Source organism: Fulvia fulva, chromosome 8 (genome assembly GCF_020509005.1).
Source record: "Fulvia fulva chromosome 8, complete sequence".
Taxonomy (NCBI): domain Eukaryota; kingdom Fungi; phylum Ascomycota; class Dothideomycetes; order Mycosphaerellales; family Mycosphaerellaceae; genus Fulvia; species Fulvia fulva.
In genome coordinates this window covers 1,330,611-1,343,756 of record NC_063019.1, presented here as the reverse complement: position 1 = coordinate 1,343,756, position 13,146 = coordinate 1,330,611, and the positions used below count along the sequence as shown (strand labels likewise).

Here is a 13,146-nt window from a genome sequence, read left to right as displayed (position 1 = left end):
CCACATCATCCTTTTCTCCACGTTTCATGTGAGGGCAAGTACAGTTCACTTCCCTGCACCAACTATCGATACCGTAGCAATGTGGCGTGATGCGGTCAGAAAGGCTTCCTGTGGCTGCAGCGAGTCGTGAGCGTCGTCTGCAAGCCCAACGTATATTGTCGTCTACCGCATCGAGCACAGTAGCGTTAGTAGCTGACTCTGTCACACGGCCAGCTAGGTACAGTATGTAGACTTCACATGAGAAAGATCCCGAAGATCGAAGCCGACTGAAGACTTCAAAGCCGACACCCATAACCCTGATAACCACCGAACCTAGAAAGCACGTTAATGCTTTCACCAAGGGGTCCTGGCTCGGAACTCGTCTCGAAAAGATCTAGAAAGAACGAAGAACGACCAGAGCTCCGCAACTCCGTCAGCGGCAGTATGTAAGGTACTCCAAGAATGACAAGACGATAATACCACCAGGATGCTGTCCCAATGCAGTCAATGCCTCTCGCTGCGCCTCTTTCGTGCAACGACACATGCTACTGATCACGGACATCTGTCAAGATGGTGCGTGTCACCAAACACGATTCGACGGCGGCAAAGACCAGGGTCTCTCAGCTGAGGCTGGACGCGAACGTGAGGCGAAGCACTTCGAAGAGGCGACAGTGAGGCAGCAATATTGAGTGACAAGGCGACAAGCAGATCGTACCGCTCTATTTACTTTTCCATACCATGCCACAGTGATTCATCCTCATTACCATGATATCCCGACACCATAGCCCTCCATGCAAGTGAACATTTTCCATTGCCCGCGAAGGCTGCAGTCTGAGTGGTTGACAGAAGGATTGCTGAGCTTCGAGATGCCATGTCGTGAGCATGCTTGCCGCCGCCATCCTTCATTCGTGAAACCATAAGAAACTCCGCCAGTAAACCATGAACAGCTAAGTACAGATCGAAACTTCCAAGCCAGCCACAGGTGGCATGACCAACACACATTGTTGATGTCATGTCGTAAGATGCCACCAATATCACCCGTCAGTAAGTAGTTGTTCCATTGTTGTTGAGTAAGAGCGAGTGACACAGCCCAGAGGCGACGCCAGGCATGCGGTAGTAATGCATGGAGCTGAACTGTTGAATGCGTCTTGTCGTAATCAATCGTGAAGCTCGTAACGACAGCCGTCTAGTCGTGATGTTGTACAGTGCAAGTCGCTCGTTGACAGTAGTGATACCGAAAGGATGGGTGGGGAAGTACCGGCGGTCGGGTCCTTACTCCTGCTCAGAGGCAACAGGAGAGTCGACACCAGTGCCCGACGTGGCAGCTGGCTTACAGTCGACGACAGTGCCGCTTGGAGATGTGACCTTGGCATCCGCTCCAGAGACGGCAGCAGAGGTGTCCAGAGGTGCTTGCGACGAGCCATTGTAAGGCAGAGCACCAAGTGGGCTGCGGCCTGGAACCTGTCGAATGGCAGACTGTGCCCAGCGCTGACCTTGGATGGGAATGGCAGGTGTAGTGCCCAGGTACTGATCGAATTCGTTGCCATTCTGGGTTTCGTGCATGGTGGAGCCAGCGTATGGTAGACGGCCCTGGCGCCATGCCTGGGTGGCATACTCATACTCCTGAGATCGGAAGGTGCGAGCAGCTTGTGTCTGCTGCTTCAGTTGCTTCTGCTCCTGGGTGTCGGCGAAACGAATCTGAACTTGAAGCTCTTCGCCTTGAGACTTGATGGTGTGGTTGTTGAAAGTCTTGATGACCTCTTCACAGTCGTCACGGGTCTCGAAGCTGTTGATGGAAGTCAGCATGTGGTTCACGATGGGGTACAGTGGGTGGCATACCGTGCAAAGCCAACGCCGCGGCCATGGCCGTTCTTGTCACGCAAGATGCGAGAAGAGCAGACCTTGTGTGGAGCGAAGAGCTGTGCGAGCTCGTGTTCGTTCATGGACTTGGGCAGGTTCGAGACGTAGAGGTTGGTGTTGTTCTCGTCAGAGAAGGTCTTGAGCTTCGAGTAGAAGGATTCGCGGGCGAAGCTGACTTCGTATCCAAGGTAGTGAAAGCCACGGATGCAGTTCTCAGCATCCTCGTAGTTGTGGTACTTGACGAAGCCAAAGCTGGAATAAGGTTAGCAGGAGGTGACAGCACGAAGAGAAGGCGGCATCACTGACCCTTTGCAAAGACCAGTGTTGAGGTCGATGATGGACTTCGAGCTTCTGATGTCGCCAAAGCGCAGACCCCACTGCTCGAGCATCTCGTCGGTCGTTTCCGGCAGCAACCCTCGAATGTAGACGTTGGTCTCACCGCGCTGATTCTCGAGGGCACGGTCGAGAGGCTTGAGCGGTGAGGATGGAGCAGGGATGGCTCGTGGGATCGGTGGTGACTGGGCGAGGATGGCCTTGATCTCGGGAGATACATCGCTCTGTTCTGGCTGCTTGGCCAATGCCATACCGTATGGTCCAATCATTGAAGTCGGCGAAGGTGTGCTGTGCGTGAACACACCACTGGGGGATCGGTTGATGACAACGCCGCCATGTGTCACGAAGCCTGGGTAGCCGGCGTATGACGGAGTGGTTGGTTGATCATTCTCATTCGATGAGATTGAGTCGCGGCGAGGAGTGATGAGAGTCGGAACCTCGCCGGTAGCACCAGCAGTGGTCGGAGTCCAGTTCGAGGACAGTGGAGAGTTGTCGTGCTGCTGGTAGCCACCGTAGTTGAGTTGTGGCATGTACTGAGCAGCGTGTGGAGTGTACATCCCTGGCGACTGGCTGTTGGCATTGTTGCCGTAGTTGTTCGGGAACACATACTGACCGCCGCCGTACATGGAACCTGGCATCGAAGTGGCCACTGGTAGTCCGCCGTAGTTGCCGGTCTGGTTCGACATCATTGCGTTCTTGGCCTGAGCTGCGAAGGAGTTGTTAGACATGTTGATGCCTTGGAACGAATGAGCGAGTGCCGCCATGGGATCGGAGCTGGGGCTGTGGTGCATGCCGTAGTTCTGACCCTGCTGGCCACGAGTGGAGTATTGCTGATTGCCGTACATGTTGCTGCCGGCGTTGTAACCTGTTGCCTGGCGGTTGTAGTTCGAGTTCTTCTGGTCCATGGCTGCCATGTTCTTGTACCCACGGTCAGTACCAACGTGACGACGAGCTGGCTTGTTGCCGTAGAGCAAGTTGTGCGGAGGAGGATAGCCCATCGCCGCCATTGTGGAAGTGGGAAGGGGAAAGGGAAGAGGTCCGTGGGATGTGCTCGGGAAAGAATGGGCCTGAGTGTGACTGCCGGCAGGTATGCCGTCCACCTCCTGCTGCTGGAGCCGCAACGGAGAGTCTTACCAGTTTGGTCTGGTGTAGATGGATATCTTCCAAGAGAGTTCCGGTGAGTACGCGGGTCGAGTCCTGTCAAGTGAAAAGTCAGTCTGTGACCTTGCAATGGATGTGAGGAAAGTGATGGAGGTGAGGTACGCCGAAGCCGCTCGATATGGGCGAAGGTCGTGGGCCGCGGATCAGTTCAGTGAGTACGTACCTGCTGAAGAGACTGGTGTACAACCTCGTCGCCGAAGGCTGAATATGGTACTGGTGACGGTGACGTCGTGGGAAATGCAGATAGCGGCAGAAAGGAGTGACGGGCGTGATGCTAAGCTGGTATTGTCAACGGCGAATGCAACGCAAATGAAGAAGAAGTGTGGAGTGTATGATGAAGTGGGTGTTGTGTGTTGATGAGTCGGGAAAAAGGGAGGAAGAGGATGGGAAGAAGTGCAGTGTTTGAGACTCGAGTCCAAGCTTCTCGCCTTCCTCCGCTGGGAAAGAGCGCAATGGCGACAACGACGTACCTCGAAGCTCGTTATCCGGGAAGGTGAGTGCCCGCCGCTGCTGCTCGAGGGGTGCTTGGCGCTGTCGGAGGAAAGGTCGCCGCCGTCGAGATGGCAGTCGAACCACGTGGTGCTAGCCGAACGAGAGGCTTTCGCCTGGAATCGGTGGCAGTGATGCTCGCAACGGATGAGTATGGCGGCAAGCGCCGGCCAACGCGGTCGAGTCTACCTGCAGACCGATGGACTAAGGTAGCTACTGCTGCGCAACGCTACCAATCTCAAATGCAGAGGAGTAACGATGCGTTAACAATGCTGGCCTTGGTGCTGTACAGCGACACTGCCCGGGAGGCGATATCTCGCAAGTGAGGACGGGATGGAGGTGAGGGAGGAGGTGAGGTCTCGTGTCAGTATAGATGGAGGATGTGATGTGCCGAAGGTGGCAGAGGATAGCGGCGCCCAGGTCGAGTATAGGGCAGCAGAGCAGTTTTGTTATTGCCCTGCAGCACCGTCGCTGCTCTCAAACCTGTCACACGTACAGGGGCCGCGGATTGTTTTGCACCTACCTGACCTGCAAGCCCGGCCGCCTTTGTTCTCTCACGCCCAGCGCTCAACGATCCGCTGCCCTTCTCTGCGAGCCGCACATGCCCGCTACACAAGCCCTCACCATGCGCAGGCGCCACAAACGCTCGCTGCGCCAGTTGAGACCAGCCCGCACGCAGCACATGTACTCCGTTACCGCACCCGCACCTCTCCACCGAATGGTAGCTATCGCATCTCTGTTCCGTCTGCTCATGATCATGCCCATCAGACCGCACCGGGTGACGGGTTGGCTCGACGGCTAATGATCTCACTGCCGCTCAGCGACGCGCTAAGCAATCTCTGCGTTTGCGAGCTGTCACTTTTCATCGCATACCCGCCTCCGTTCATCTCGAATCCTCGACTGCTGTCTTCTGATTAACCTCACTCGAAACGGCACTAGGCAACGCACCGCCGTTATCTCTTGTGGGGAGCGTTTCTGTCGCAGCGCTGACGCAATGCGGCTGCATATTGAACTGCATGTTTGACAGGAACGAGAGCCCACACGTTGGCCTAATAGGGACTGGGCGTCTCTACGATGGGCGAGAATAGCCGCAACAATGCTGATCAATGTCGTACCTGCATCTGACCTTGTGCCGCTGACCACCCAATTCAGGCAACCCGGTCGAGGGTGCATCGGCAACCTGGTTCAATGCAGCGGCAATATCAACGCCAAATGGCTGCCAGCACACTACCCAGAATCCTTCCTCCTATTTCGATTGCGTGCTGGCGGTACTTCAGTTCGCTTCATCCTCAGGTTGATGAGCCTGCACCTATCCTACCACCGGATCTTGGTTCTGTCATGTGGCAGCCAATCGCTTCGGCATTGACACCCATCCCGTGCTTCCGGTCGTCATCCCCTGGTCTTCGATCAGCGACTCTTGGGGGGACAAGATAGCAGCTTGTTTGACCAGATTTGAGAAGACGCGTTGTGTGCGCTGGCATCAAGGAATCTGCTCTGCAAGGAGCCGTAGAGGGTCCCGACACGCCGCTGTGGAACGTAAGGCCGTGAGGGGTGTTTCTCAACTCTTCAAGATGTCAGCTCGTCGCCTGCAATGCAAATGCACGACTGACACTCTCCCCGGACTGCATCACAATGAGAACCACTCATCTGCCCGCACACCATCCACCGCGACTCGCGCGCGGCCTCGTCAGTCCGCTGGCCACGACATTAGAGCGCAGTGGTGCGAGACCTCCCGCTGTAAGGTGACCGGCGATTCGAACCTGGTTTCTGGGACTGCTCGGGATCCCACATTAGACGCGCTGCTGCTCATCACCAAGCATATGCGCGCAACGTTCGGCGTCTGTTGCCGAAATCCTATCGCCGTTCACAGCAGCGTCAAGTGACTGGAAGTCTTGACGCGCCTCTACAAACACAGCGATGGCAGCGGAGCAGTCGAGCAGACGAAGTGGATGCCGCAGCATTGGAAATCTTCGGCCAGCAAGGGTCAATCTGCGGAGCGACACGACATTGTTGTCGATCTTGATGGTATCCGGTGCTCTCACACCATTTCTGCATCTACGGCCATGCTCTTTTGTCCAGCGACATCTTCGTTGAAAGTGCTTCCACTCTGATGATGTGCAAGCTGATGTCAGGACAGATGACAGCTGACCCTGACCAGCAAGCAGTCTCGAGATCTGGCCCAAGCTCGCAAGGTTTAAGATAGCTCATCTCTACCACGTCACGTGAGAGGAATATTGGAGCAGCACAACCAAAGCAACAAAAGGAAACGAGCATTTGAAGCCTGGCTGCGTCACGAAGCAACGTCTGAATTGCACCGAGACTAGGCGCGGCACCGTGAAACCCACAGGGCATCCATCACTAGCAAGCTCATGAGCAACGAGCCTCCCGCCAAGCCAACCCTCGCGGTGGTAACACAGAACATCTCACCCGCAGCACCACAACAAATCGCCAGTCTACCAATGTTTCGAGCATATTGCATTCTCACTCAGATCATCCCTTATCGACATTGCACATGCATCAAGCAGATACCTTATCTACAGCCACACAACGAAACCCCTCGAAGACGCCTCTTCCACTGATTCGCATGATGAGTGCTCTTCCATCACGTCAACAAAGGATTCCGCTGCAGATCGCACACGCGCTGGTCAGACTCAGCCCTCTTCATCCACACTATATCCTGTGCATGCAACTCTTCTACGACCACACATCCTCCTGGTATTGGTTGGCTGCCCTCATGCTCTTCACGGCATCCTCACCCTTCTTCTTATCCACTCCCCTCTGCTCCGAGATGATCGCAGCAAGAATCTCGTTGACCTCCCTTGCCATGTTCGCGGCGTCACCACAGACGTAGAAGTATGCCTTTTGCTCGAGAAGTTTATTGATTTCCTCCGCCCGCTCCTTGAGGCGGTGTTGCACGTAGACTTTCTTTTCTTGTTCGCGGGAGAAAGCGGTGACGATTTCGAATTGGCCGGCGCAGTCTTTGGTCCATTGCTGGGAGGATTGTCAGTGAAGAGGAGTGAATAGCAAGTTGTGGAATTCTAGTACTTACCTCCCACTCATCCTTGTAGATAAAGTCTTCGTGCGAGTTCCTGCAACCGAAGAAAAGAATTGTCTTGCCGATATTCTCGCCGTTCTTGGCTTGCTGTGCTCTTTCCTGGACGAAAGCACGGAATGGAGCGACACCAGTTCCTGGACCGACCATGATGATGGGCTTGCTGGGATCTGAAGGGAGCTTGAAGTTCGAGTGCCGGATGTGGACTGGTACGTGGATGCCGTCGTACTTATTGCGAGGTCCCTTGATCGCATAGTTCAAGCCGTGTGGATCTGGGTTGTCGTGACCTTCCTGCTGGAGCTTCAGGGAGAGTAGATAGTTGGTTGTTACACCCTTGACCACATGCGGTGCGCCGGGAACCTCAACCGACTCGACGACTGCTGTAATGCCGACCTTGTTCTTCTGGACGAGCGACGAGGAGGAGATAGAATAGTAACGTGGCTGGATCTTGTTGAGACCTTCGATGAGGAGCGAGAATGGGATCTTCTCGAAGTTCTGGCCTCCACCGATGTGCTCAAGGAACTGACCGATGTTGAAGTGCTTCTTGGCGACTTCCTCAGCGAATGCATCCTTGTCACCTCCAAGCTTGGTCAACTTCTCCTTCACATCGTCGTTTGGTGCGAATTGAGCGAGTGTCGATACAAACTGCCGGGATACTGGAGCGGCGATTTCGAGCTGATATTGGAGCACGGCTTCGTATGTGGTAGGTGTTGGGAAAGGAACCTTCGCAGTCGCATCGAGACCCTTGACCTTGATCACTGTCTCGCGCTTGTTGCCGAGACCAATGGCCTTCAGAAGACGGTCGACCTCGCGACCTGCGTTGTTTGGCCAGACTGCAATGTGGTCACCAGTTGTGTAGGACAGATTGGAGCCAGAGATATCGATCTCCATGTGCAAACAGTTCCTGCTCTTGTCGTGGAAGATCTCCTTGGATGAAGCGACTGGTGCGATGTATGGGTTGTGCGCGTTGTATGGTCCCTTGGAAGTGCCCTCAAGATGGTTCTTGTTAGGCTCGCCAAGGTAGACGGTGTCGTGCTCAGGAGTCAGGTCTGGTTGTTCAGTGATCTCGAAGACCGGTTCGTATACAGCTTCACGCTCCTCGAGGTTCATGGCATCTGCCAATGCAGCCCACATAGGCTCCTTCCAAGCGAGAAAGTCTTCTTCCATTGTTCCAGCACCGTCGTCGCCCTCTCCAGCATCGCCAATACGCTGTGCGCCAAGCTTGGTCAGATACTCATCCACCTTGCGGACCATGGAGTTGTAGTGCTCGTATGTGTTGTTTCCGAGACCAAAGGCCACGTACTTCAGGCTCTCCAATGGCTTCTCCTCCGAGCTCTTCTCGCTGAAAGATACATCCTCGCCGCCGATAAATTCGTAGAACTCCACAGCGTTGTCCGTTGGCTCTCCCTCACCATATGTTGCCAGCACGAAGAAGGCGATCTTGTCCTCTGGGAATTGGTCCAGATTCTCATAGTCGTACTCTTCCAGATCCGCGGTCATCGTCTTCAAGCCAAATCTCGAGGAGCCTTCCTTGGCTAAGCGGGAAGCATAGTCCTCGGCTGTACCGGTTTGAGATCCGTAGAAGATAACGCAGTTCTTGCCCGACTCTTCCATTCTCTCGAGGATGTTTCTGCTCTTGCCAGATTTGGCTGCTGCGCCATTGGCCATGGAACTGGCATATGGGTCCTTCTGTACCGCCCAATACGTGCCCTTGGTGAAATATGCAATGGTTCCTAGCAGCAGAACTGCCAGGACCAGGATGTCCAGAGTGTCGAGTGAAGCCATGGCAGCTGTTCTACGCGCTCGACGCCCTCACAAGAGTGCAAGAAGCTGGTGTGATAGTGAGACGACTCCACTCTCCACGAGAAAGCTGCCAGCTGTGCGGCGGCGGGTGTGCTTATCGAGTCGCAGAAGTATATCGTGTGCGGTGGGGATGGTGGGGTGGCGTCTCTCGTGTGGATGGTCGTCCAACTCGAAATCCTGGCGCTGTACCGATCTCCTTCTTGCCAGCCAAGAGAGACAAACACGTCTGCCTGTGAAGAAGCAGCCGAGAGCCTTCACAAGATGGATTGCGTCAAGAGATCAGCCCGTGCCCTAGTCCCAGCGACTGCTCAATCGGCTTAGACCCTTCCCGAGAAGTCTAGATCGGATGGTGGATTCGTGGGAGCTGCTGTCGGCAAATGCTGCACTCGGAGTTGGACTTGAAAACGAGAGCGACGGCTTGTGATAGTGGTGACTGAGGAGCAACCTTGGAAGACACTGCAAATCAGGGTTGGTGGTAGTCATGAAGGAAGGATGAGTAGTCGCCAGCTGGCGGTGCACGGCCAAATGCTTCTCGGCCTCCCACTCTTACGATTCTTCCTCTGCCGACCCGGGGTTAGTTCTACAGTGCGAGCACAAAATGTATGAGAAACAATAGTTCTATGGCACAGGCGAGACGCACCTATCAATGCTGTCATGGACGATGACTGCTTCATTTAGAGACCGGATAGCGTAGGGGGCTTCCGACGTCGCCTCGCACCCATCGGTCTCCGTCTCAGCGTCAACGTCGCAACATCCTCCAGGAAGTGGCTGTCATGGACGATGACTGAGCTGACTGTGCCGTTAGATGCAAGGTACCACGTCGCTTCGTAGCATGTAATTGGGGAACTACACAGACTATCTAGATCTATCGCCGCCTTCGCTGATCGCACATTCAGTCTTGTCTCTCGCTCTTGGGCGCGTCATGTTTCGGCGCCTCGCGTTCGTGAGACACAGCGCTGCTCAATGGCAGATGCTGTGGCACGCCATGTGTCACGATCTTGGCCTCCTGATGCTCGAAGAACTCCCAGTCGCCGATCTGCTCATCGCAGAATTGGTCGAGGTCGAGTCCGCGCATTTCCGCCTCTTCACTGACTCTCAGGTGCATGCCGGGAATATACTTCAGGATCAAAAGCAATATGCAGGTGACCACGAAGCTGTATGAGCCGATCGCGGTGATCTCCGCGAACTGCTTTCCAACTTGGACGCCGTTGCCGTTGATGCCACCAGGTGCCAGCGTGCCACCATCCAGAGCTGAGATGGTCTGATCCGCGAAGATGCCGGTGAGGAAGGAGCCCACCATGCCGCCCACACCATGAAGCTTGAACACCTCAAGTCCTTCGTCGATGTTCAGCCAGTCGTTCAGCTTCTGGAGGCTCGCACAGATTGCCGCCGTAACGAAGCCGATGACCGCCGCCAACCAGAATGAAACATAACCCGCTGCTGGAGTGATGCCCACCAGACCAGCTATGGCACCTTCACACGCGCCAACGACACTAAACTTGCCGCCGGTGCGGATGTAGTCTACCGTCACCCAGCCTAGCACGCCTGTCGATCCGGCCACATTGGTGTTGAAGGCGGCGTACATCGAGCGCATCGTGGCATTCAACGCGGATCCGCCATTAAAACCGAACCATCCGAACCAGATCAGAACGGTACCGAGGAAGACCAAGGTGGTATTGTGTGGCTTCTTGTGGCTCGTCTCACCGGCATGCTTTCTCTTTCCCAGCACGAAAGCGTATGCCAGACCCGCCCACCCCGATGCGATGTGTACTGGACCTCCGCCAGCAAAGTCGAGCGATGGGAGGTTGTATAGCCATCCGTTCGAGTTCCAGGTCCAGCAGGCGATCGGACAGTAGACTATGGTCGCCCAGAAGAAGCTGAAGATCAAAGATGGCAGGATGCGACCACGTTCGAATGATCCGCCAATGACAATCTGCACTGTGCATGCGCAGAACAGTAGCTGATACAGACAGAACACGATCTCCGGGATGTAAGCTGAGCCAGGCGAAGGTGCCGCGCGAACCTTCATGAGACCAGAGTTGGACAGGTCGCCGATGAAGGCATTCGCTGTTCGTGAGTAGGCCAAAGAGTAACCCCAGAACATCCACTGGAAAGTTGTGACGGCTGCCACCATCAAGCTTTGGAAGAGCAAGCTCAGACTGCTCTTTCGCCGGGCAAGACCGCCATACAGGAGACCGATACCGGGAATGATCAGCCAGACGATGAAGGCGCAGAAGATGAGGTAGACGTAGTGGAACTCCAGGCCAGCATATTGTGCGTTAACATCGACTACCAAAGGATCACCACCGCGTGGCTCGGAAGAATTGAACTCAGGTGCTGTCGGTGTTGACATGATGAGTGGACCAACACAGTGATCTAATGGGAACAGTAACAGTCACGGTCGAGCGAGCGAATTGCGCGCGCAAGCTGAGCTCCCAGCTACATATACATATTCTGCTCACTGATAAGGAGAACAAAGAACATCGACCACGGAGGCAACTCGCTTACAATTCTGTTTCGCCGGAGCATGCACACATGCTGGCAGCCCACTCACTTCGACTCGTTATTGGATAGCAACCTCGCCAACAACATGATTCATATCGCTAACCCTCATCCCAGCCAGCACGATCCCAAGCGCGCCGCAAGGCGGATGGTATTGTACCACATTTGGAGAACAGCCGACGTGCAGGAACGCGCTACTGGACGCAGCTACGATGCTTATCTAGACTTTGTGAACCACGTTCTTTGTTGCCATGTGTGCGACTGATAAGCTCGTCAAAGAAGGATGTGCTCCTTGAAAGAACGTGGACGATGCTGAAGCTACGCCAGGCGAAAGTTGAGAGATAGGCGGAGGAATCCCTGTAAGCCACGATCCTGGCTGCCGAAGTGGTTATCCTCGCGGAAGTTAAGGCGACCTCACGTACCTATTCTCAACATGCAACGACTGGACTGTCGATACTTCGTGTGCGATGTGGCACTTCGGGAAGCTTGAACAATGGCCGTGGCCAAGTTGGGTAGACAAAGCGGATTCTGGCTCGGATCGGGAGCTTGCGAAATGCTCGGTCCTTGACGAACCACATTACTGTTACTGTCATGAGCATGGCCTTACCACTTACGGTAGTCAACAAGCTCACTACGAGAAGCACAGTGCTCAGAACCAGACGATTCTTCAAATTATCAGCTCTGTAAGGTCTATCGTACACATCCCTATTCCCCATTCCTCTACAACCGCGAACTCTGATTAATTCCCAGCACCCATACCGAACCATATGTATCAACCAATCTAAGCAGAAATTGGAATGCACTGCGCGTTGATGTTGAGCGTGCCCTACAATTTCGTCAGTACAACACCACCAAAACCCAAATGACACATAACTCACATCGCTGTTGCTCGGGCAGCAGAAAGTGTTACCAGCCGGGCAGTTGCTGTTAAGCGCTGCAAATCACACCAAATCAGTCACCAATCCTCACCACATCATCGCCCTAAGGCATGAATGACTTACAGCTCAACAAGCTCAAGTTATCCAACAAGCAGCTTCCACCAACAACATTGCCAAGCAGATCGCTGTTGCTGCTGTTGGTGGTGCAGCAGGCAACCTGCGCGCCCGTGGCGCAGGTGGAGCCCTTGGAGGCGCCGGTGGCCGAGTTGTCGTCGGGGATGGCGACGGCGTAGGCTACGGCGGCCACGGCGAGGATGGAGGCGATAAATTGCATTTTTGTGGTTGGTTGAGCGAGTGTGGTGAAGTGAAGTGATGTGTTGGTTGATTGGGTTGGTTGGTGGATGATGAAGATGGAGGGATGGATTGAGAGGAGGAGGGTGGGTGGATTTATAGAGCAGAGGAGAGAGCGTTTGGTGGACTCGAATAGGGTGAGAGAGATTGTGGACGGCGGGATCGACGGTCTGTGGTGGTAACGTACCGGATCATGCTAACGTCTGTATCTCAGCAACTCGACAACATGGCCAAATCCAATACGATTGAAGAACAACGTTCATCTATGTTCCAACGCTGTCCCATCTGGAGTGGTCCAAAGTGGAGTGCATGTCTCACTGCCCATCTTCTCTCAGAATACCCGGAGCGAAGATGCGGATGATCGGCACGGACAGTGTCTTGGTTCCCCAAAACGTGTACAGGGTGTCAACTGCATACGTGGATAGTGTCAGTCGTGGCGTTGATCGCTGGAGTTGTCTCATTCGCTGAAATCCAACGGAAACCCCCTTCTTTCGCCCATTCTGTACTGCCGACTGGCTATAGTGAGTTAGCACTAAAGACACTATCCACACATGCACGAAACACCCTGTACGAAAGGAGAACAATCACCAATGAATCACAGTCAAAGCATACCAGATCGCAATGTCGCGGGAGGAAGGCAACGTCAAACAAGAAAGGAGAAAGATTTAGGCAGTGTGGTCCCCAAGCCAGCCAACTTAGCGTGGCTTGGCTTGGCTTGGCTTGGCTTGCAAGCCAAGC

At 54.5% G+C, this 13,146-nt stretch overlaps 4 protein-coding genes across 4 annotated transcripts; all 4 read right to left on the bottom strand.

Annotated features, from left to right (window-relative positions):
- Positions 1-1,251: 1,251 nt before the first annotated feature.
- CLAFUR5_11057 (Sporulation-specific protein 5) lies at positions 1,252-3,179 on the bottom strand (the record flags this gene model as incomplete). Its single annotated transcript, XM_047910205.1, has 3 exons — positions 1,252-1,765; positions 1,819-2,091; positions 2,146-3,179. The coding sequence occupies 3 exons, from the start codon at positions 3,177-3,179 to the stop codon at positions 1,252-1,254; spliced, it is 1,821 nt and encodes a 606-aa protein (XP_047765740.1).
- Positions 3,180-6,516: 3,337 nt separating this feature from the next.
- On the bottom strand, positions 6,517-8,659 carry CLAFUR5_11056 (NADPH--cytochrome P450 reductase; the record flags this gene model as incomplete). The annotated part of the gene is made up of 2 exons (XM_047910204.1): positions 6,517-6,813; positions 6,872-8,659. 2 exons carry the CDS (start codon positions 8,657-8,659, stop codon positions 6,517-6,519), a joined length of 2,085 nt encoding a protein of 694 aa, XP_047765741.1.
- A 910-nt stretch (positions 8,660-9,569) lies between these two features.
- Positions 9,570-11,030, bottom strand: CLAFUR5_11055 (Ammonium transporter 1; the record flags this gene model as incomplete). Its single annotated transcript, XM_047910203.1, has 1 exon — positions 9,570-11,030. The coding sequence occupies one exon, from the start codon at positions 11,028-11,030 to the stop codon at positions 9,570-9,572; it is 1,461 nt and encodes a 486-aa protein (XP_047765742.1).
- A 930-nt stretch (positions 11,031-11,960) lies between these two features.
- CLAFUR5_11054 (uncharacterized protein) lies at positions 11,961-12,391 on the bottom strand (the record flags this gene model as incomplete). The annotated part of the gene is made up of 3 exons (XM_047910202.1): positions 11,961-12,005; positions 12,058-12,113; positions 12,181-12,391. 3 exons carry the CDS (start codon positions 12,389-12,391, stop codon positions 11,961-11,963), a joined length of 312 nt encoding a protein of 103 aa, XP_047765743.1.
- Positions 12,392-13,146: the final 755 nt, after the last annotated feature.